General features: G+C 39.6%; 1 protein-coding gene and 1 long non-coding RNA gene across 7 annotated transcripts in view; one reads left to right on the top strand and one right to left on the bottom strand.

Annotated features, from left to right (window-relative positions):
* LOC149132554 (uncharacterized) overlaps positions 1-25,124 on the top strand; it is a 299,591-nt gene that overhangs the window by 151,455 nt on the left and 123,012 nt on the right. The gene's annotated exons all lie outside the window — the stretch shown is intronic.
* Positions 370-24,579, bottom strand: LOC106883693 (uncharacterized). 3 transcript variants are annotated; one of them, XM_089362104.1, is made up of 5 exons: positions 24,433-24,579; positions 18,858-18,959; positions 3,057-3,173; positions 1,194-1,335; positions 370-612 (listed from the first exon to the last, which is right to left on the bottom strand). In XM_089362104.1, exons 2-5 carry the CDS (start codon positions 18,917-18,919, stop codon positions 487-489), a joined length of 447 nt encoding a protein of 148 aa, XP_089218230.1. In that variant the 5' UTR covers positions 18,920-18,959; positions 24,433-24,579; the 3' UTR covers positions 370-486. The 3 variants fall into 3 exon arrangements, with proteins under 3 accessions (XP_089218230.1, XP_089218229.1, XP_052828945.1); XM_089362103.1 differs by lacking the exon at positions 24,433-24,579 and adding an exon at positions 24,252-24,408; XM_052972985.2 differs by lacking the exon at positions 24,433-24,579 and having other exon boundaries at positions 18,858-19,635.

The raw sequence follows: 25,124 nt of genomic DNA, 5'->3' as shown, positions 1-25,124 counted from the left end.
TGAATTTTAAGTTCCAGACTCTAATTCCTCACATTTTGCTTGTTCACTTTTTAATTCCTAATATGCATCGATGATTAGCCATTTGTAGCCATTCTTTGCTAAACACCTAAAACACCAGCCTTCTTTTAGTCACAGTTCCAATCGGAATTTCAATGGGAAACCAACCTGAGTACTTACCATACTTTCCCATTACATCACAAGACGGAATTTTTATACACACACACACACACGCACACACACACACACACTAGTTGTTGGCCTGGAGTGTGTATATAATGATATTGCATGTGTGTGTATGTTAAGATGTTGACCAACTGCTTATGTCTAAATCATAACGTTGATCAACTGAAATAATAAACAACAAACAAGTGAAAAAATAATTTTAATTGAGAATACAGATTAAGTAGAAACAATTTCTTTAACACTAATGTGCGCGTGCACCCCCACCCCCACCCACCCCGTCCCCACCCCCACACAGATTTTCCTTTACAAACGAGATAATGTCTCTTCAAGCATTTTGTTTTTATCTTCAGTTTTCTGAGGCAGAATGTTGCCATTGTTGGCAGCAAATCTTGCAGCAAAGCATTTCACAATTCTGGCACTCAGCGGAGCCTAAAAACAGAGGAAATATTTACTAATATCAACAAATCTCACTATTTACATAAATTTTTCAAGCAAACATTATGAGTCAACTTGTTTCTAAGCAGTTGCTCAAATTATTAGAAGTAACAACTAAAACTCGCTCAAATCAAAAACCTACAAACATAAAAAGGAAGGCCATATTGAGTGATAATGTGATCCTGGTTAAACTCTGGAAAGAGAAAGTTTTGGTCACATTGCAATATGTCTCTTGGAACCACTGATACTGACAGCTACATAATAGGTCATATATTCCTAGTTACACTATACCTGTAAAAAAGAGAGATGCATTTGGAATAGTTTTAATCATAGGCTTGTTGAATCAGACAACAACATAAAAACAAAATGACAGTATTTCTGAATAGAAAGATTTGTCATGGCTGGAATATATTGATCATAGATTCACTATTTTTTAATAAAAGACAGAATGGTCGAATAGGAATACTTTTGATCAAATGGCTCCTGGATTAAGAATAATCTGGGTCTAAACAACATGAACAACATTAATGAATGAAAATGTTTGAAAGTAGTGAGGAAGAAAGCTAAAGATTTACCTGTTGTGTTAATTTGATACCATGGAGTTTATGCTTTTTGTGGTAAAGTACGATAGAATCGAGATACGGGTAGGGTTGTTTGTCCAGATAGAACAGACCATCACTTTGTGTGACCATATGATGTCGCAACACACTGTCAGTTCTGAAGAATAGACAAAATGCAATTTAGGAGAAAGAAACTAACATTTTGCAGAAAATAACTATTTACAGCAATTAATATTGGCAAATATTAAGGTAAAGCCACCAAGGTTGACTTCGTTTTTTATCCTTTCAGGGTCGATAAAATAAGTTCCAGTTAAGCACTGGGGTTAATTAATTGACTTAGCCCAATCAAACAAAATTTCAGGCCTTGTGTCTATAGTTGAAAGTTTTTTCAATCAATGCTCACAAAAGGAAAACTTAAACTGCACAAACTAAAAATCATCCAGAGGCCAGATGTTGAAGTCAAAAATGGCAACATTCTGAAGTTCAATAGTGCTGCCATTACATAGAATAATAACATATATCACCCATATGGTCATTGGTGTTGCTAGAAATAACTGCCAAATCTGCATTAGCTTATAGTCTACTGTCTGTATATATTGGGCATTAGGTCACTGCCAGTGCCACCTGACTGGCTCCCCGTGCTGGTGGCACATAAAAAGCATCAGCCAAATGTGGTCGATGCCGTCCCCCCCACCCCGACTGGCTCCATGTAAAAAGCACCCACTACACTCTCGTAGTGGTTGGCGTTAGGAAGGGCATCCAGCTGTAGAAACATTGCCAAATCAGATTGCAGCTTCCTAGCTTGCCAGTCTCCAGTCAAACCGTCCGTTATAACTCTGCCTTACTTAAAGCAGGCTATAAAGAAAAAAATTACCTATATTAACCCTCCCCCTGTGGGATGAAGTTAAAAATAATAGACAGAGAACATCACTGGAAAATACGAAAACTAAAAGAAGCAGCACATATGCTAGGACACAACAACCTCCTAAACAGTCTGAGTGCAGATATGAGCAGCATATAGGAACCGGTATTAAGGAAGGATAGGAGAATATTAGATTTGTAAGCCCTAAAATTCACTCCGTAATTGCTCACGTGCGTATGGTGTAGTGGTTAAGATTCCAAGTTCGCATCGAATGAGGAATTAGGAATGAGAACCCAGTTTCGAAATTTCCCCAAGTCACCTGATGAAGGCTGAAGTGTATTCTACATCCAAGTAGCATCCTACATGACATTCAGGAGTTAAACAACACCTGAATGTCACAGACTGGTTGTGAGAACTCGCTTCGGAATCACCGAAAATGATAGCGATATTTTGCAATTATTCGTTATCTAATTTTCTTCGCCTTATAAAGAAAAAAAAATACATACACTATGTATGTGCGACCGATAATGTGTGTGTGTGTGTTAGTGAGTGAAAGAGAGAGAGGGAGAGAGAGAGAGTGTATGTATCCCACCACAGCTTGACAACCGGTTTTGATGAGTTTATGCGTCCATAACTTAGCGATTCAAGAAAGACACCAACAGAATAAGTCCTGGGCCCAATTCGTTTGACTAAAATCCTTCAAGGTGGCGTCACAGCATGACCTCACTCTAATGACTGAAACAAGTTAAAAAATAAAGGAGAGGTCTGTGAAATCAAAGTAAATCTAGGGTTAAACAATCTACAGAAATTTAGGAGAATTAGGTGCTTAGACCCCACGTTTTTCATTTGGCTATTACTGGTGAGAAGTTAATATCCAGTCTGTTGCCTCAGAGAGGGAACTGCACTACATATAAAGGTAGTCTTCAGTTCGTATATCCCCCCCCCCCCCCACAAATGTAACATCCAACCAGTTTAAGCTCTCTCTCACAAAGACAGACTATAATGAAGATCTTTACCTGACAGAGAGATAAATTTGGTTAGATTCATAATCCTTGTACATCAGGTAGGTTCCAGGTGATGTGTCTTTGAGCGCCATCTCTGCTTCGTACTTTCCGAAAGATATTGGGTTGATCCTGAAAAATATTGCCATCAATGTAAAATGTCTGTAAATACCAGTAATTAATTAGACATGGTAGACAGATAGTGCAAGTGGGTAAACAACTAGCTAGCTGCAGAGAGAGAGAGAGATCAAGTCTACCGTCCAAAAATTGATACGGACCAACTCAATGAGTTTCTGCATAATTTCTGACTACGGAGATTAACGGACAAGTATTTGGTTGACAAGGTTACGGTAGGAGAGAGACTCTTGTCCATTGTACAAGACAGTGAGTTCGTATACAAAATAACGTGATTATGAAGTAAAATTCTTAACCTCACAATATAGAATTTTTGGTCCTACTTTGGCGTGTTATCTCCAGCTTAAAGGGTGATTACTTTAGGTTACGTTTTAGTTTACTTTTCAATTTCTAAAAACTCTTAAGTTGTTGGCTAAAGATTTTTACAATGCGATCAGCGACGAGACGAAGGCTGTTGTATTTTTACGAAGAAATGACCTTTTAGATGACGAACAAAATGTTGCACCATATCATCGTTGTGATGGCGAAATGAAGGAAGCTCGAAGTAAAGGGAAAAACGGTGAAATTTTGCCAACTTTACATTGCAAAACTCGCAGCTGTCAAACCTGTGTGATCTACACGCTTATTTTTAATTACCATATTGTTTATTCTTGTTTTTATTTTATTATTTACTTAGACATAAATGAAACATGGTTTTATTATTATTAAAATAGTAAGAATTTTGAAAAAAATACATTTACAATGCTAAGTATGTACAAAAGAATTCATAAAACATTTGAATAGTAATTTGATAATAAAGATGAAATACAAATTTGAATAATTTTGTCGATGAATTGAGCGAACATCTGCTAGAGACACAAGAACATCTTAAGGGTTTTTTAGAAATTGAAAAATAAACTAAAAAGTAACCTAAAGTAATCGCCTTTTAATTTGTAGATCCTACACCAAAGTAATACAGAATTTTTCAGGTTTAGCTATAGAATAAAAAAACGGAATTAAAACCACACCTAATTTTAATGTCGTCCATATAAAAGTAAATACGAATATAACATTAAGGGAAATGGAAAGATATGGAATCGTCCTTGTGGAACTTTTGAATAGAGAAAACCACAGGAATTGGTTTTTAGTAAGGAATAACATTGAAACTGGTTTCAAGGAAGCTAAAACTTTTTACACACTTTCATTAGATTTTTTAGGAGGATTTTCTATTTTTCCATATTCTGAGTAAAACAAACCCGCTAGAAACAGTAGCAAAGATCACTCAAATCACAATTAGCCATCTTAAACAAAAATCACATTAGATAGTAATTTTAGATACACTATCTGATCGGATGTCTGAGCGGATCTTTTTACGAACTCTTGCGGTCTGCTGAGCAGATTTTTTAAATAAATTTACTCAAGCGGAAGATGCAGTGAGCAGAACTTTCGCAGGAGTCTGAAACAGACGAGACTGATAAAGCTAGTAAACCACTGAGATAACCCTAACCTACTAGAAATAGTAGCTGCATCTCTCTTAAATTATACCTTAATATCTTAAAAATAAGAGATACTTCGTAATGTGATCTGTGGTGTACTATCCAAGACCGTCATGGATGGAATGCTTTTGAATATGGATTATCTCGATCAGGATTGATTTGGGTCTAAAGCCAAAGGTAAGAGGGAAATGTACTTAGATTTGGTTCTCATTGTTGTGGTGTGCGGCTGAGAGATAAACTTTCACGTAGACAAACTGCAAGTTCTATCACTTTTAACATTTCTCTGTGGACAGAATCAAGGTCGAGCTAAATAGATATTAGTGTGGTAAACGCTGATGCCCTGAAGTACTTCGGTAGCTCAAGTGGCTAGAAATAACCAAATTTCCCAAATAAAAAAAAAATCTTTAAAATGCCCGACTGAAATGAGGATCACGTTAATGTTATCCTAGATTAACTGCGTTTTAAAAGGAGAGAATGGTCGTGGCTGGAATGTCTTTGATCATAGGTGTGCTCGGTCAGGGTTGGCCTGGGGTTAAACAACAATACAACCAGGTCTGTTTAGACATGGTTGTCAATAGATACAATATTTTTTTTTTACCAACGAACACAACGTCAGCGATGACTGTACTAGGATATGAACTCGTAACTTGTAGTCTAGAGGTGCACTACTCCATCTAACTAATACTATATCAGCCCCACTGTCCTAACAACACAGTTCTGTCAAAAGTCACATTTAGAAGCTGGTTACTTCACTCATTTAAACCTGTCTCTTCTTGTCTTTCTATTTAGATTCTACTTTGCACAATAATTATATTCATGTTTGTGGAACAATACAACCCGACAGATAAAAAAACATAAGATACAGACAGGGGCTAGGCAAGTAGTTAGCCGGTCAATCATTTCACCTGTCACTCCTAACGAGACATATTTACCAATACAATTTAGTAATCAAACATCAAACAAGATCACACACGTTTGTTATCATCATCATCATCATTGTTCTTACCGTCACTACCACCACCATTTCCCACTGAGCGTTAATATCCTCCATTGTTATAGCTTACTTATCAGATAAACTGCAATGACGGTGGACAGATAGAAAATGCCACATGAAAGAAATGTTGAATCATAAAAGCAGCCAACAAAGACAATAAGATCAACTTGCAGAAGAAGTTAAACAACCGTAAACGAAGGAGTTTAGACAAAAAGACAGAGAGATACAAGTTTCCACAGACTGCAGAGTATATATTATACGTGATCTTAGATCTGCGACCATATGACCCCAATTGGAGATGATATGTAATACACGTGAGTCCGATGTAGGATCATATATGATACATGTGACCCCAATCTGGTTATCATCTATTATACGTGTGGGTCCAATCAAGAATCATTTATAATACGTTTCATATTGTTAACAGTGGTTCTATCTGCAATTGCTCCCACACAACATAAAAGAAACATCAATACACAATAGACATTGAAAGTCTATTGTGAAACAGTACACAACGGGCGTTGTCCCACCAATCCACATTCCCAAAAATTTTGGTAACTTTATCCAGGTCCGTGTTGTGATTGTATCAGCAGTGTAGCGACTGTAGCAATAATGTAGTTTCTATAGTAACCGTGTAATGTAAGCCGGGGATATATATCGCCAGTGTCACCCCAAATATTTCTTCAATCTATTATAAGTCCGTTTTCAATATCTCATTTAGACAACTATTTCTGTTATGTAGACAGAAGCCGTGTAAGTGTGTGAGCTAAACTTCACACGCGCCTTCTGTTCGAAGGAGCTCCAAATTTTGAGAAAATGCTGTTTATAATTTAATCAGATTTGTCTCCTTCAAGATACCCCCCCCCACACACTATATATATATATATATATATATATATATATATATATATTTTCAAATTCTGGAACGTCTTGATTAGTACTTGTTTCTTGCTGCGAATTGTCTTCGATCTCTTCTAACTTCTGAATTGAAGATGCATTTAGGAATCGAAAAGTCCTTCAGGGTCAAATCCGTGATGTAGAAAGGCTAAGAGATGAGTGCTGTCTCGTACTTGTCAAACCATTACGGATAAGGAATGAGGCTTGAGCGTTGTGCAGCTTGCAGCTTTTCATTGTCTATACCTCAGTCCCCCCCCCTTTTTTTTTCGCATCATTTCTATGTTAATACTCCAGGACAAACATAACTCTTTAGTGACTGTCTGAACCCCATGGAACGAACTGAGACGAAAAGACGATCAACACCAGAATAAATCTAACGTGTTTTCGTTTGGTTGCAATGCTGACCATCGACCCTTCTATGGCAACTATCTTTTTTCTTTCAATATCATAGTCTTACACCCACGTTTCGATAATTATTATGACTTTTCAGAAAGTTTTCATAGATATTCAAACGATCAAAAAACTCACGATTAACTGCAACTCTGTTCAGTTTCTGTTAACACATTTTGCGGCAACAGGACTCTCCATCGTTTCTTCTTTTAAGATTATGTGACATGAATTTTTACAGATCATTACTTCTTCGGAAACATCAAAGACACTCAAGTGACGATTGTCAAGGATTACAGCTGCACTTTCACAATATGATCGTCGTAGGAGCGTTTCAGTGGCTGTTCTTTCCAATTAAAATGCTGGCATCACTCGCCACGTTGCGCACTACTTAAATAATCTTCCCTTTGCACCCATTGCAATATTTGAAAAGTTTCCGTAAAAGTTTTTCCGATTTCAAGCAGAATTTCATACTAATACAACAGGTAGAAATGAACCGAATTATTATAGAAAGCAGTAAGAAGGAAACGAATCTTTATATTTCACTCTTAGTTACTAGAGTCAGGCTACATATCTAGAGTCAGGCATAATGCAAACAAGGCAAAAAGAATATAATTAAAACCAGCTAAGACTGGGAGATTCGTTCTATCCCCTTACTTTTGCTTAGCTCTGACTCCATTAACAAACCTATTGAACAAATCCACCAAATTTTAGAGATGCCATAAACAAACTATAAAACATTTTTTCTTCACTGGCCTTCACTTGTACTTTATTATTCTCAGTCGTACTTCAAAATACTTTAGTCTGCTGCTCAATTGTACGGCGAAAGTATTTACTCTAGACATTTTCGGTAGCATCAGGGAAAAGTAAAATTCCAAGGTTGCTTATTACAGAGGTTTATGTAAATCCATAAAGACCACTACCCTTGATCTTTCTTACACCGATTTCACCCATCCAATAAATGGCCGTAAGGAGAGGTGGTACAACGTGTTCAATAGATTTGCTTGAAATAGTAGTTATATCTTCCTCAAAATACACCGTCTTAAAAATGGGAAGGACACATGTCCCACGTACGCCAATAAAGACGGGCTAGTCACGGCTGGAACCTTTCTGATAAAAGGTGAGATCGATCAGAGATGACTTTGTTCGAAACACCATCAACCACAACATATTCTGAAATGCCTGCCTTACCGACACCCTGCCACCCTGCTACCCTGCCACCCTGCCACCCTGTTTGCCTATCCGTCTATCTCGCTACATATTTCTAGCTAGATATCTTTATGCTCCATAAATTAAATATTAATATTAACTTAGTTAAATTAAATATTAATATTAACTTAGTTATATATTTGCCAGTCTCTTTAGTGAGATGAGTATGTCTATCTTTCTAGCTCTCTTAATTAATGCATGTAGTAATTTGATTTCAATTAAAGTCGAAGAGATGTGAGTGGTTGACGAGATTAGTCAACTATGGTCTTTCTCATTCTAACCCCCACCCCTCAAAACTTGACACCACTTGAGGGGCTGTTTTGTTATATTTTATCTCTGACGTCTTTCACTTTCTCTCTTCAAACCAATCAAATAGGTCGGATTTGACTGTTATTTCTAACAGGACAAGCGTTTTCTACGTAGTCTAACGGCATGCAAGAAACAACAGTCAAACTCTCATCGTTTAAAAGCAGAATGATATTGGCAATGCACAATTGAATATGCAAAAAGTCGAGATGATCACGAAAGGAACACCTTTGATCATAATATACCTGGTCGATCAGCTTGACTCAGGGCTAAATAACAACTTTCTTCTTACACATGATGACATATTCTGTCGCCGCCGTCGCCGCCAGCCCTCTCCTTCCCCCTCTCTCTCTCGCACGCACACACACACACACACACACACACACACACACACACACACACACACACACTGTGTTATTTCCTTATTCTGGGAGACTGATAGTCAAGTTTCTATTTCCTCACCAATTAAGATTTAATGAATTACGAAGCCGACACCAACTCACTGTGACACAGCGCTACCATAAGTGCCTTTCTCGTTTCCCTCCCAACTCTCTTACCTTTGCAAAGACAAGGACTTGATGCGTGCGCGCGCGCGTGTATGTATGCATGTGTGCGCGTGTGTGTTTGTATCTCAGTGGGTCATTAGGCAAGGTTTCGTGTCGATGTTTCATCACAACATGACTAATTTCCACACACACACACACACATATATATGAGCAAAATGGTGAGTTTTGATAAACTCATATGCTAATGCGAGCGAGGAATAAAACAGTAAAATATGGCGTTGACAAAAAATAGCTAAGATGTATGGACATCTCAGAATCCAGTTTTAAATATTCCAGTACATATATGCATAGACACACACACACACACACACACACACACACACACACACACACACACACACACACACACACACACACACACATCTGTATCGATCAGACTATGTTGCTATATATCCCTGGTCACAATGCTTTTCCGATTCTTTCTTGATTGCGTCATTCTTTTCTATCTTGTTCCAAATCGCTTAACTAAATCGTCTTCCCATCATCATGGAGGCCTTTCCCGATCTCTTAGATATCAGTCGGCAACTGAACGGCTCCACCTGTTGTTTGTGAACATTACGACGGAACTTGAGCTTTCGCTATTCTACGATTGCTTTGTTTATTCCGCTCCGTTCTAGAGTCGTCTCATTATTTCGGATATGCTCTCGTATTTCTAACATATATCTTTCCATGGCACTTTGCATCGTAGCCAATCGATGTTCTTCCCTATTCATAGTAACCCACTTCTCTATAACAGCACAGGTAGGCCAGCGCTACTGAAGAGACTACCGCATAAGGTCTTGTCTAGCTTTGCTTTGAGCATATCTTTATTGAGTTACACACCTTTTAACCTGCCATATACATCAGGCTGAGTAAGCAACGTTTTGAAACATGAAATTCATCACAATATATTTCAACAATTCGGAAATTTTATTCATCAACGTAAGTACCGTTACAACCAACACATTTTTGTCAACGAGTTACAAGTTTGTTTATTCTGGTAACATAAAAATCTGGAGTTGATCAGCTCTTTGAACGCATTTTCAGCATCGGTTTGATTTTTGAACTCCTTCTCACGCAGGAAACCATGAAGGTGCTTGAAAGTGTGGTAGTCAGTAGGTGAAAGGTCTGGGGAATAAGCTGGGTGGGGAAGAACTTCGTGGCCAAGTTCCCTCAACTTCTGAAGCGTCATTAGTGAAACGTGTGGTCGGGCATTGTCATGAAGAAGGATTGGCCCTCTTCTGTTAACCATTCTGGGACGATGGAGAAGTAGCAGTTTATCGTTCATTTTGGCAGTATGTTTCTGCAGTAATGTTTTTTTCCGGGTTTTAAGAAGTTATATTGGATGAGTCCAGCAGTACACCACCAAACACTCACCATAACCTTCTGTTTGACGGTTTAGGGAAGGTTTTCGGTGCTTCATTTTGGTCCAACCACTGTTAAGAATGTTTTTTTTTTTTTTTGCACAGGATCCACATTTCATCTCAAGTTAAAATACGGTCGAGAAATGGATCGGTCTGGTAACAGAGAAGAAGCGACGCGAAAATTTCGTATCTGCGCATTTTCTGACTTTCATTCAAATCGTATGGTACCCATTTGTCGAGCAGTTTTGATTTTCCGATCGCATGCAAATTGTTGCAGGTAGTTTTCTGGCTAATTTAAAGTTCTTTTGCCAGTTCTCGAGCGGTTTTACGTGGGTCTTTCTCAATGACGGTCTTTAACTGACCGCCATCGATGACAGTCTTTGATTGACCGCCATCGATGACAGATGGCCGTCCACTGCGCTCCCGATCTTCAAGGCTCAGGTCTCCACTGCGAAATCGTTCAAACCGTTTTCCAGCTGACCACTCGCTGGTCATTTCCTCACCAAACGTTTCGTTCGTATCGCGAGTAGTTTCAGCTGCTTTATGTCATTTTTTGAAGTCGAATATCGCGCTTTTAAAGGGGTTGCCGAGTGTAGGCTGGCGGTCGCTGCATCTCGGAACCGCACCTCCTCAGTTCCAAACTTTCGGCCTCTGCTGAGGTACACACAACCTCTCCATATTTGTTTTAAATCCTTTTCAATCTGTGCAACCGTCATCAACCTTCCTGTTCTTTACCGAAAATGTTCTATAAACAATTTTTTCTTTTTCACCCTGTATTGCTTCTTAGGGAGGGGATACCTTCACATTGTATCCGTCCCTTAGTATTTCTACCAATTTCCTCCGATTTAATCTGTTTTTTGGTGGCTTTTGGCCACCGTCGCGAAATCCATCTTCTTGTCTGCATTGTCCAGAGCTTTTATCAGTTCCTCCTCCTCCTCCGAAGAGAATTCTGAGGAGCTGAAAGTTTTCATAATTCATCATTTTTTTCCAAACAACGCTACCCACTTCAAATAAGGGGAACAGCGTCAACAAAACTGCCGCAAGGAAGCAAACACAAGTGTTAAAAGACACCACAATTAACAATAAACACAATTCAATAATCCTTTTACTAACCTCTTGAACAACGGACAAACAGACACGAACAGGTCGACATGATTGTAACAACGGTGAGAAAATATCAGTGTTAATTTATTGATGCATTTGGGTAAGTCTATGGATTATCAGGCAATTGCTAAAATTCAAAACTGCAAAAATCCGGTACAAATTCTCCATGGTTCAAAACGTTGCTTACTTTTTACTCAACCTGATACACACACACACACACACACACACACACACACACACACACACACATATGTATATATATTTGTATATATATATATGTGTGTGTGTGTGTGTGTGGATCTATATATATATATATATATATATATATATATATAGATACAAATATACAAATATATATATATATATATAGATACAAATATACAAATATATACATATATATATATATACAAATATATACATATATATATATACAAATATATACATATATATATATACAAATATATACATATATATATGCAAATAGATACATATATATATATACACACACATATACACATACATATATACATACATATATACACAAATATATATACACATACATATATACATATATATACACATACATATATACATATATATACACATACATATATATACACATACATATATATACACATATATACGTATATATATATATATACACATACATACATATATACACATACATACATATATACAAATATATATATACACACATATATATATATATATATATATATATATATATATATATATATATATATATATATGCATACATATATATAAATTGTCGTGCAGTGTGTTGGAACCTAGAACCATAACCATGCCTGCCGCTGCCCATTTGTCAACAAAGATCATTTGATATTCACGTTTCTGTTGATCTTTCTCCTTGAAATTTTACCAAAATAATATTCCAATTTTTATAGTAACTTTGTTTTGTTTTTCTACAAAACTAGGTTAGGACATCGAAGGAATGAAATATGATAATTGGTAGGAAAAGAGGGAAGCTGAGTTCGATGATGCAAGCATTAGGTTTTAAATATTTTATTGAAATTTGGAAAAATAGGCTTGGGTGTAGAAATGGTAGATTTTATTGAGAAATCTTTTTGATAAGGAAAAATAATGAGAATAACTGAAGGGGAGAATGGACAGAATTATCAAGGAGCAAAAGGGACCTACTTGGGAAATAGGCCGGGAAGAGGAGGTCATCGACATAGACTTTAAAGGATTTCAAAGGATGTTGAGAGAATTTGAGATTGGAACTTTGTTTTTGCAGAGAGAGAGAGAGAGAGAGAGAGAGAGAGGTGGGAAAAGCAAGAAAACAATGGGCAGAATTGTTATTTTCAGTGTGGAGGGATAGAAGTAATGAATTTTCAGTTAGGACTCCTCCCTCGCTTGTAGTGCTGGTGTCTTGCCTTAAATATGCAATATGACAGGACGGTCAGGGACAAAATATTTTCGAAGTAATTTACAGGACCAGTTTTGACTTGCGACCATCAACAATAACTACTACTACTAATAATAATAATAATAATACTCCTTTCTACTAAAAGCCTGAAATTTGGGTGGGAGGGGACTAGTCAATTACATTGACACCCATGTTTCACTGGTACTTAATTTATCGACCCCATGGGAACTACTCTTATCCTACGAAAAATATTGTAAGTATTGTGAAAAGTACTCTTAAACGTACGTAACAAACACCTTTTACTGTCATTCTAAGGTCACACTATCATCTTATAATCAAATTACTTTTAAAACAAACTTCTAATTTTCTTAAATGTTTTGACAGACACTTTCTACAATAAAACTCTGTGCAAAACCAAAAATATGGCACCCTAGTCATAACACCAACTCGAACTACTAACTTCTTGTCTCTTGAGGTCTCTGGGTGAGACTTGGAGTCAACTTTGTACAAATACCAAGCAAAAGCCAAACATATAATAATAATAATGGTTTCAATTTTTGCCCCACATGGGCAGCAATTCTGGGGGAGGGATTGAGTCGATTTCATCGACCCCAGTGTTCAACTGGTACTTATTTTATTGACTCCGAAAGGATGAAAGGCAAAGTCGACCTCGGCGGAATTTGGCCCCGATGCAATACCAAGCGCTGGCTCTCATGGATTCTGATCTTAACTGATTGAAAGTGTTATCATGTGCATGTTTTGTTTTGGTGTAAAAGACGAGCTACAGCAAATATTCTGCTCAATACCACAGATTTGCTTGTCAGTTGTTTGGCCTGTCCCTTAGTGGCTGACGATATGGGCATCTCTGATCAAGAGCAGAAGTAGTTGGGGGAGCATCATAGCTAAGTGTTGAGAGAAATTCTTTGGCGTTTGAATAATTCACCTTTGAAAACAAGAATGTTTCGTTCAACATCCTTAAACGGACTTTATTCAGGGACCTTTTGAGTGGGATGGGCACTCGACCTGGAGAAAATTCTAACTGGGTTTTACCTGCAAGGTCATGTGTTGTTTATCTTGACAAGAGATCACCATATCGCGCACATATGGCTGTGGTGCACGTGCCTGATATACATTTATACGATATATATAGATTTCCCATACACACACATATATGTCAGGTCACTTCCGAGTGCTACTGCTAACAAGTAACCTAGTACAACGTGTTGCATGATCGGATTGTCGGCGACTAAATCGGTAACCCCACCAGGCTTGCTTGGTGAGGACGGTGATTATTGGACATCCTGTAGGATAAAAAACAAAATCTGTCAAAGGGCGGAAGAACTCATGTGAATCAACAGCTATCCAATAGCATGCACATATCTATGTTACAGTCAAGTCAGGTTTTTCTGATTTCCTTGATTTTTTCCTACTACTGGCTACCATGTAACCCAGTACTGCCTACCACATGAGGACAAGCAAAGATCGTTAGCCTTGGCACGCAGTCCATCTAGGAGAAGGAAAACTCTAACTCCAAACCTCTGGTATTTTGCAGTGTTACCCAGTCATAGGAAGACTTCAGTAGTAAATCTCGGCGGAAAAATCCGGAGTTGGTGCCCCTACGGCAGTTCGTCGTTGATTGCAACTTTATTCTGGCAGCTCTTGTGACAGGGCTGCTGCCAAACTGTAACAGCCCTGCTGTTCTTTTGGAACCAGTAGTGTTGTGCATAGGCAACATTCTGTCCCTCATACTACATCGCTCAGGTTTAGATCCGACCACCACTACACATCATTCATCAACACACCCGCACCGAACACCAGGAGAAGACACTCCAGCTTCGCCTACAGCGTGGACACAAAACGGGGAGTAGCAGTTGCTGTCGATAAAGTTTCAATCATTGGCGTTAGGCAACGCGCCGGGGGTTTCGCCCGACGGTGGAAGAGATTTTCGGATCTCACTGGATAGCTATCGCCTACCTTAAGCTAGTAAGGTGCTGTCCCGTCACTGCCTGCTTTCCTCATTGGATGCACAAGGATTAGGATCCATCCGAATAACAGACGACAAACTCTGTACCAGATAAAACAGCAAAACAACAAAAGCGACCATCTTTAAAACAGATAACTTGGATTGTCCGGACAAAGATAACCGACCTTTCCGACAACATACTGAACATAAGTGACTACAGAAAAACAGCCATGAATTGAAGAGGCTGAATATGGACATTGCCACCCTTCAGGAAACACGGCTGGTAGACTCAGGTACACTGAAGGAAAAGGGCTACACGTTTTACTGGCAGTGGAATGGCTCAGACGTGCCCAGAGGGCGCGGAGTGCGCCTTGCAGTGAGGAACAGAACCAGGCAACGACAGCTCAGCGACGCCCCTGACTCTTCTTCTCAACACCACCACAAGTCCCATGATCCTTATCAGTGTGTATGCACAGACACTGTCCGCCACATCAGACACAAGGGGCAAGTTCTCTGAGAACCTTACATCCACCAACAACAACATCCCCAGCAAGGAACAACTTATTCGCCTGGGAGATTTCAATACCAGATTGGGTGTAGATTATGAATCATAGCCTTCCACCCTACCTTGGACAGTCTGGTGAGGGGAAAATGAGTGTTAATGGACAGCACCTTCTCGAGCTGTGCACCCAACGCAACTTGTGTACCCAACGCAACTTGTGTACCCAACGCAACTTGTGCATCGCCAACTCCTACTTACGCACCAAACCATAAGACAAGGTTTGAGTGTGGAAACATCCACACTCAAAGTACAAGCATCAGCTGGACCTCACTTTGATAAGAAGTACCGCCATCAAGAATGTTCTCAACACGCTCTGACCACAGTGCAGACTGTGATCCTTGGTGTGTTGTAAAATCCGACTGCACCTGAGGAGATTCTATAGAGTCAAGAAACAGGGGAATCCCTGCCTTAATGTCAGCAAGATGTCTCAACCGGACAATGAAGGGCAATTCACGGCGGCTTTTAAGAAAGAGCTTTGCACCTTGCAGCCAGCAGACTGCCACAAAAAAGTGGGAAATTCTGCGAAACATCATGCACAACACAACCTCGGCTACCTTTGGAAAGAGGGTCTCGAATTCGCGCGACTGGTTTGAGGCCAAGTCCATCAAGATGACCCCTGTTATTGCGGCTAAACGTGCTGCAGTAGCTGAGTAAAAGCGACCACCCAGCAAGAGGAACCTGCAGATCGTCAGGGCTGCCAGAGGCAAAGAAGAATGGACTGTCAGGCGCTGTGCCAGTGAGTATTGGACACAACTCAGGGCGGCTGTCTGGATGTCCTCACTAACAGGGAACATCAGAAGCATGTAAAGAGGAATGAAGAAGGCACTAGGACCAGTTCAGAGCAAGACAGTTCCCCTGAAATTCAGCAGTGGGGAAATAATCACTGACAGAAGTCAGCAGATGGAGAAATGGGTGGAACATTACTCTGACCTCTACTCCAGACAGAACACTGTGTCCCACTCGGCTCTCGATGCCATTGAGTGGCATCATGGAAGAGCTTGATGCTGAGTCAACCCTGACTGAGTTTAGCAAGGCTATAGATGGCTTGGTCTCGGGCAAGGCCCCGGGCAGCGATGGGATTCCCCTAGACCTGATCAAGCAATGCAAGACTACCCTACTGCAGCCACTGCATGGGGTCTTCTGTCAGTTCTGGCAAGAAGGTGTTATTCCAAGACTATCACCCTCTACAAGACCAAGGGTGAAAGAAGCGACTGCAACAACTTCAGGGGAATCTCCCTTCTCAGTATCGTCGCCAAGGTATTCACACGAGTCATTGACTTCGGCTACAATACAGGGATGTTGTAAAAGGAGATTTGAAGGTCTTTGTCTTCAACGCAGAGTAATGGGAGAACCTCCAGCTGATCGGCCAACGTGGAGGAGCACCTTGAGTGAACACCGCAAGTCAGGGGGAAAAGAGGTTAATGAGTACAGTAGCACACAAGCGAGCCCGGCAAATAGAGCGCATTAACTGCAACAGACCGAAGACTGTATAGAAATGTGGTCTGTGACAGAGGTTGTCATCCACATATAGGTCTGTTTAGTCACCGGAGACACTGTTCTGGCTGAGCTGAAAACAGCAATGATACTACCCATGGTCAGCTCTGACCGAAGGAAGCCCTATAATAACACACACACACACACACACACACATATTGGATATGGTTCTACTTTGTGTGTAGTGTTTTGTTGAGTGCCAACGCTTTTAGTCGCCTCTTTGGTGCAATATGGTGTACCTATACAATAAACAGCTTTAAAGAACCAGCTAAGCCATTTGTCGCACACCGCCACAAAGCACGCGCACACACACGGACACACACACACAGTGTACATATTATATAATATATATGAGCAAGCACAGGCGTGACTGTGTGGCTATCTGGTAAGCAGTTTGCTTTCCAACTACATGGTTCCGGGTTCAGTACCACTGCGAGGCGCTAAATACTCATAGGGTTAGTTTTCTCTGTGTTCGCAACTGAAATATCCAATCCGATATATCGACCCTCTCCAACCATAGGACAGAACCACAGAGATTACCCGTCTTATATATATATATATATATATATATGTGTGTGTGTGTGTGTGTGTGTCTGTGCCTGCCCTCTACCACTGCTTGACAACCGGTGTTGGTGTGTTTATATCCCCTATAACTTAGCGGTTCGGCAAAAGATACCGACAGAATAAGTAACAAGCTTTTAAAAAATTAGTACTGCGGTTGATTCTTTCGACTAAAATTCTTCAAGGTGGTGCCCCAGCATGGCCACAGCCTAACAACAAAATCAAGTAAAAGGTAAAAACAAGATATTCACATTCTATCACACATATATAAGTCGACACACACACACATGTGCGTACATCTATATATATATATATATATATATATATGTGTGTGTGTTTTTACATATTTATATATATATATATATATATATATATATATATGCATGCATCCTCACCCACACCCACACACACACACACACACACACACACACTACGTTGGCCGTGGGTTAATATGTAAAGCCATCACTGAAAATCAGATGTCTGTGTTGTCGTTATGAACAAGCTTCAGCTGAAATAAAGAATTAATCTTATTGCAAACCGTTATCATTAGTGTGAATGAACAGCTGTTTCAAAGATGTAGTCCAGTGGTTCCCAACCTTTTCACTACCAAGGACCCCTTTCATTTAAATGAGTTTTCCTATAGACCCCAGGATATTGAAAGGTCTGTAGTACTGGGTGTCTTCATGGATCCCCAGTACTACCTTTGCAGACCACCAGGGGTCCACGGACCACAGGTTGGGAACCACTAGTATATACAATAGCTCTGATTACCCGGAATGTTACTGCGTATATACAAACTTTAACAAATATGTTCCCAGATATACACAACACACCTGTTTCAGTATATACCAGTTGTGCGTGACATTTTTTCACTCTATGCACCAGCTATTTTCTAGGGTACCTTAGATGCTTTAGAATATGTTTTGTTTTTCTTAATGTTTAGTTGTATATATAAAGAAACATTAATTGGAGAATTATTCAATATATCAGGTAGCGCACCAAGTTTATTTTCAACCAGACAAAGTTGACAGCGACTTCGAAGCTTCAGCTAAGTAACTGACCTGAAATTTTGTCAACCTTTTCCTCTCTCTCTCTCTCTCTCTCTCTCTCTCTCTCTCACACACACACACACCTGACGTATTTAAGAATAAACAGTTCGAAAGGTGCTCCAGAATACGCACACACACACACTAATGTACTTGACGTATTCCAGTGTATATACAAGCTGTACTCTATGTATGCAGGATGTATACAACTGATAACTTCCTTCCTTTCAAAGGTGATAATGAAGTAATGAAGTGTATGTATGTATGTATGTATGTATGTATGTATTGTATCTTTAGAATGCATCTTTGAAACAGATTGGGAAAAAGGTGAGGTGATATCAAAAGACAAACACATAAACCACTTACCTTGATAAATTGGTTCGTTCATTTATTGTCAGAGTCTTCCGTTTAGTTAATCCAACACCCATTACATTCGTCCAGCTATTATACACACTTCTCTTTTTTAGCCTGCGTAGAATTACGTGGGAATTTGACAGTTGACAGCCGGGTGGGGCAGGGAGAGAGATAAGCAAAAAATGAACACAATATAAGTGGGTGCGCGAACAGCCCTGAAGAGTGACAGCAGGAAATCGTGAAGAAACGAGAGAAGAAATATGTTCAGCCGGAACATAGAAATACTTTGTAATTCATATTTACCGGGAGCGTGCCTACGTATATGCATATACATACAGGTAGGTCGGTAGGTCGGTATGTATGTATGTATGTACTTTGGGACGAAAATTTGATATTGGAGTTTAAAGGTAAGAAAGGTAACAGAAAAATCGTAGAATTTTTTTCGAGGAGGGGGACCTTAAAGAGAGAAATTGGTGCCTGAAGGGAGAGAAAAGAGCAACATTCGCCAGCGCAAGACTTCAGTAAATCCAAAACAATGTAGAAATAACTGTGTAAATATCAATGTTCTTTTTTTGTTATCGTCCCTGCTTGTTACCTACGTGTCATTTTATATTCAGAACAATGGAGGTGAGGCCAGAAAAGTGTGGTGGGATTCGGATACGAGCCGCCACCCTGATAAAGCAATACAAGTGACTCCAGTAAAGAGCGACAGAAAACTGAACAACAAAACATCACCGTCGCCTGCTGCTGTTGCTGCTGCCGCCGCCCGCCGCCGCCGCCGTGGCTATTGTTGTTATTCAACGACGGCGTTAGCACGGCCGACACTTGTTGAATGGGTTGGGTGTGTGTGACACAAAAACCGCTCTCATTCATTACACCCTCTCGCACTTTCATTATGTGTTACACAGTTAATACATTTTGCATCATCTATCTTCACAAAACTTGAGACTATACATGGAACTATATACTAAGAGTACTTTCTCAAGATTCAAGGCAGTGGAATCGAATTCCGCTGTCCATGATTGTTCAAACTGCCTGGTTATGTTGTAAGAAGTATGCTTCTATAAGCACAAGCGTGGCTCTATGGTAATAAGTTTACTTCCCAACGACATGGTCCCGAGTTCAGTCCCACTGCGTGACATCGTGGGCAAGTGTCTTCTACCATAGCTCCGAGCCAATCAAAGCCGTGTGAGAGAATTTGGTAGACGGAAACTAAAAGTATCTTGTATTATTATATATATATATATATACACACAAATATATATATAAAATACAATCACTCGCACACACACACACACATATATATATAAAGTTGTTGTATATTGTCAACTTAATGTGACAATCCCAATAAGGGAATATACTACTGTTGTTTAGCCCTAGGAAGCTGGACCGCTTCCTGTCGGCCTTGACACATTTACTGTGTCCTTATGTTTGCGAGGGGGAGACAAACTCCTCCACCCAGCCTAGCCAGCATCCAGGGACAAGTTTCTGAGTCTTTGCTCGTCATCAGCCTGAAGTAGCATGACCAGCTGGTTGAAGAAGTCTGTCAACCTCTCGCAAACATATATAATCACAGTGAAATATATTCACTGGTTACCAAAATTAGAAATTTCTAATATATATATATATATATATATATATATATATATATATATATATATATATATATATATATATATATTAGGGCATTACTACACGTGAATGTCTCACGTTATGAAGGACTCTTAAAGTCAAAACTACCGTAATAAATATACAGTGCACCGACAGCAAGAGAATGCAGCTTGGAAGTCGTCTCTTCAACATTTGTATGATCTGTTTACATCCCGTACCGTAGCGGTTAGGCAAGACAGTCCAATAGAATAAGTAACAGGTCCTTAAAAAATAAGTAATAAGGTCGGTTCGTTGGAGTAAAACCCTTCCGGGCAGCGCCTCAGTATGGCTGAAACGAGTCGAAGGTAAAAGACATATATGGCATGTATACATACATACATACATACATACATACATACATATATATATATATATATATATATATATATATATATATATATATAAATTTGACATGGGTGATTCTTTCACGGTCAAACGGCGCGGAAAATTACACAGATGTGTAGAATGATCCGGTGGTGATGCTGGGCTTTGTATTTTTTCATAGCTCCCATGGTTACCGAGATAATCTACTATAATAATACTCTTGTATTTATGAATAAGAAAGGAAAGGATGATGTCATACTTGGTAGTGGGATGATGAAAATTGTACGCTGAGAAAATAAATCAAACAGCGTTTCAACTCTGTGTGAATATATGTGTGTGTATGTAAAAGGGGGTTACGTGTATGTGTGTGTTTGTGTGCTTGATCCCAAGGTTTTAAGGATATCATCGATGTCGTGTGAGAGCTGTGTTGACAGTCCCTGCTGCAGCGAAAGCCATGTTGGTTTGAATTTAGGAGTTTGTGGCTCTCTAGGAAGCCAGCTATCCTTGATCACACCACTCTTTCAAACACTTTAATGATATGGGAGGTGAGTGAGATTGGACGATAGTTGATTGCGGGGGATCTGTTTCCCTGTTTGAAAACTGGGATGACAGACTGGGATAAGAGCTGTTTCGGTATATAACCCGAGTCTAAAGAATTTCTCCAGAGGTTGGTCAGAGGAACTGCTGGTGTCAACATTCCTTCAGGAGACTAGCTGGCAATCTACCAGGGCCTGCAGCAGAATAGTATTTGATTTCATTTATTGCTGCTGTGATGTCTAAACAAATTAATTCAATGGAATACACTGTCTGCAAGTCGATGGATACCGCATATTCTCCTGCATTTTCTTATTGCTATATAAATTTAGGGTAAAATAACCCCCCTTTTACCCGCACCCACTTATTACACTTGGTATAACACTAGTGTAGCAATAATTGGGTACCCTCCTAGCAGTATATTGAATAGATACTATCCCTTAGTGGGTTGAATCCTCAACCCCTAACTCTCTTGCATTATATATATATATATATATATATATATATATATATATATATATCAGTGAAGGCGCATGGCTCAATGATTAGAGCGTCGAGAGTGCGGTTGTGAGTTCGATTCCCGGACCGGGCTGCGTGTTGTGTTCTTGAGCAAGACACTTTCTTTCACATTGCTCCAGTTCACTCAGAAATGAATTGCAACGTCACTGGTGCCAAGCTGTATCGGCCCCTTTGCCTTTCCCTTGGATAACACTGGTGGCGTGGAGAGGGGAGGCTGTTATGCATGGGCGACTGCTGGCCTTCCATAAATCAACCTTGCCCGGACTTGTGCCTGGGAGGGTAACTTTCTAGGTGCAATCCCATGGTCATTTATAGCCGAAGGGGGGGGGTCTCCTCCATATGTGTGTGTGTGTGTGTGTGCGCGCGCTTCATAGCGGCTAGAATTCAAAACTTGTAAACGAGCTATCCTGATGAGCGCGATATATCATCCTAAACTAATAGTACGAGTGCCGCTCTGTGTTTGATATAACCTTTAAAATACCCACACACTCACACACCTCTCTTTCTATCTCTATTATGCACTCACTCTCTATACCTCTTTAAACATTACATCTCCACCACCCCTCTCTCTCTCTCTCTCTCTCTCTCTCGAAGACAGCTTACTTCTTTCCCTCTTTCCTCTCTAGTTTCTAATATTTTCTCCCTTCCATTTCTGTCTACTTTTCACTCTCGGCTCGTCTGGCTGTTGGATCACTTCTCATAATTTTTCTGTCTTTCACCGTACCACACTTCTAATCTGTCTGTCTTTCTTTCTATCTGTTTGTGTATATCATACATTCATTCTCTCTCTTTATCCACTATCCCATTGTCTGTCTGTCTGTCTGTCTCTCTCTCTCTCTCTCTCTCTCTCGTTATGACTTTCGCTTTTTCTTTTACTCACTCCTAACATAGCCACTTCATTTTCTTATTGAATTTAGTGAAAAAAAAAAATCTAACACTTAATTCAGCGTTTTATATATCAAAATTATACCCGTGCTTTATAATGGCCACATCCAGAAATCAAAGCAAGCCACAAGAGGAAATGATGGAGTTGAAGTACACGTTTTGTCGATTCCACACTATAGTAGTGTCAGTTGGGCAACGTCTGTGAGAAAAAAACAGTAGCATGACGCAATTCACTCAGCCAGAAATTAGGAAACGACCTGCGGTAGTACTTGGCATTCGCGCCGAAAGCTCCAGTACGAACATTTCAGAGTGTTTGGGTGTCAATCTGAGGACAGTGCGATCTGAGAACATGTACCAAGAGGGATAAAAATCAAATATCCAGTCAACATCATGGTGTTTAGAGTGATCACTAGTGATAGCGACGTTATGCCTTCATTCATCTTCCCACATGGCCTCAGACTCAACACGGAGGCCTACATCATGTGCCTAGAGGAGGTAGTGCTGCCCTGGGTCAAGAGAGTGGCTGCTGGAAGACCCTATATCTGGCAACAGGACTCTGCCCCATGCCACACAAGCAGGAGAACCCAGTCATGGCTGTCAGACAATTTCTGTGACCACATCACCCCTAACAACTGGCCACCTAACTCCCCCGACTGCAACCCCCTTGATTATTATGTGTGGGGCGCCGTTGAGTGAGAGACCAACAAAACTCCTTGCAACACCACAGATGAACTGAAGGCAAGGATTATGGCAGCATTCACCAACTTAAACAAGGAGACCATTCAGAAGAGTTGCAGGAAATTCCGAAGTCGTCTGGAGACTGTGGTTGAAACCAATGGCGATTTTATTGGATAAATTTACTCTTTAGTATTTCAAGATATTTTTATGTAATTTTGGTAAATATATCTGTTAAAATGAGATGTCAGTATTTTAGACGACAATTTATTTACCGCACCCTGTATATATTAATGAAACACACACACTCTACCTCTCTCTCTCCCTTTCTCTCTACATATATGCTTATGAAACAGATTGATATTTTACGCACAGATATATCTATGTAAAACCCATTTGTATATTTTCGAAATACACATATTTACGAAACATTTATAGTCATGAAACACATATAGAAGCAACCTACATATTTGTAAATACATACTCATATGTTTCTGTAACACGCTCGTATATTTTTATGTCACTTACAAATGTATTCGACCAAATGCCAGATCGGGTTCGAACACTCATAATCCATTGCACATACAACTAACACCAACACTTTTAATAGTTGGGTTTCAAAACTAAATAAGGTACTAAATAGTTATGTGGACGTTTTTTCACCCCCTTCATTTCCATCCAAATTAGCAATTAGTTTTAGCATTTGGATCTTGGTGCAATATTATGTTGGTTCATGCACAATATAATATGTTTGAGTATTTTACGTTTTAACTATTGTGTCTGACATGTAGCTCCATGTATTGTAATATTATATATCACCTTGTAATATGGTATCTCACGGTCACATTCCTTCATAAGCAGGCCAACAGAGCAGAACTACCTTAAATTTGGTGTTCATCGAGAGCAGCTACGTCATTAAGTTCGCTGTAGAAGTCGGCATCCTGAGATTTGTTTAGTCTTTTACAAAAAATAATAATAATAAATAAATAGAAACAAAAACCTGAGAAACTGCGTCCGGCGAAGAAAGCGTTGTTTCAACGCTTAGAGCGAAATCATTTAGATTGTTGAGTTGCATGAAACTACGGCCTCTTCTTAGCAGTGAGCGTTCAGCATCTAAGACAAATGCAATTTGTTTGAAATGATAATTAGAACAAACGGTTGAATGGTGTTTATGGTTGGATTGAGTAGAAAGCTGATTGGTGAGCCAATGGAGTTAGTTGGATTTGTTGATATAAAACGATTGCCATAGAGTGTTTTAGTGAGAGGTGGGGAGGGAAATAGCGGTGGTAAGTGATACCCCAATCCGTCGTATCCTCTGTTATAAATCATAACCCATTGATCGAACATATCTCTCTGATACCCCATTGATGAAATATGACAACTAAACGCTACTCCGTAACCACTACCATTTAAATGCGCGCGCACACACACACACACACACACACACACCATAAATGCCGCTGAAAATGGTATTCGGTACTACTAAAGCAGCACGGTCCCGAACTCGCAGTCGCGCAGTTGCGCGTCCGCGCTAGCTAGTCGTGAGTGGTCGATCCTACAAAAAGTGCGCGTGTGCAAATGAATACGTGTTTAGGGTAAGGGATAAGGATAGGGTTAGGGTTAGGGTGCGCTAGCTAGTCGTGAGTGGTAGATCCTAATCCTAACCCTAACCCGTATTCATTTGCACACACG

The sequence above is a fragment of the Octopus bimaculoides genome, chromosome 14 (assembly GCF_046866305.1).
Source record: "Octopus bimaculoides isolate indiv1 chromosome 14, ASM4686630v1, whole genome shotgun sequence".
NCBI classification, from domain to species: domain Eukaryota; kingdom Metazoa; phylum Mollusca; class Cephalopoda; order Octopoda; family Octopodidae; genus Octopus; species Octopus bimaculoides.
This window is presented reverse-complemented; position numbering and strand designations above follow the sequence as displayed.

Bases quoted from the DNA above. Each gene is read 5' to 3' on its own strand.
- LOC106883693 (XM_089362104.1), bottom strand. From the start codon at position 18,919: ATGGGTGTTGGATTAACTAAACGGAAGACTCTGACAATAAATGAACGA. The intron at 3,174-18,857 runs GTAAGTGGTTTA...AATATTTTTCAG, and splicing joins GAACGAACCAATTTATCAAG to GATCAACCCAATATCTTTCG. The intron at 1,336-3,056 runs GTAAAGATCTTC...TCTATTCTTCAG, and splicing joins CAAATTTATCTCTCTGTCAG to AACTGACAGTGTGTTGCGAC.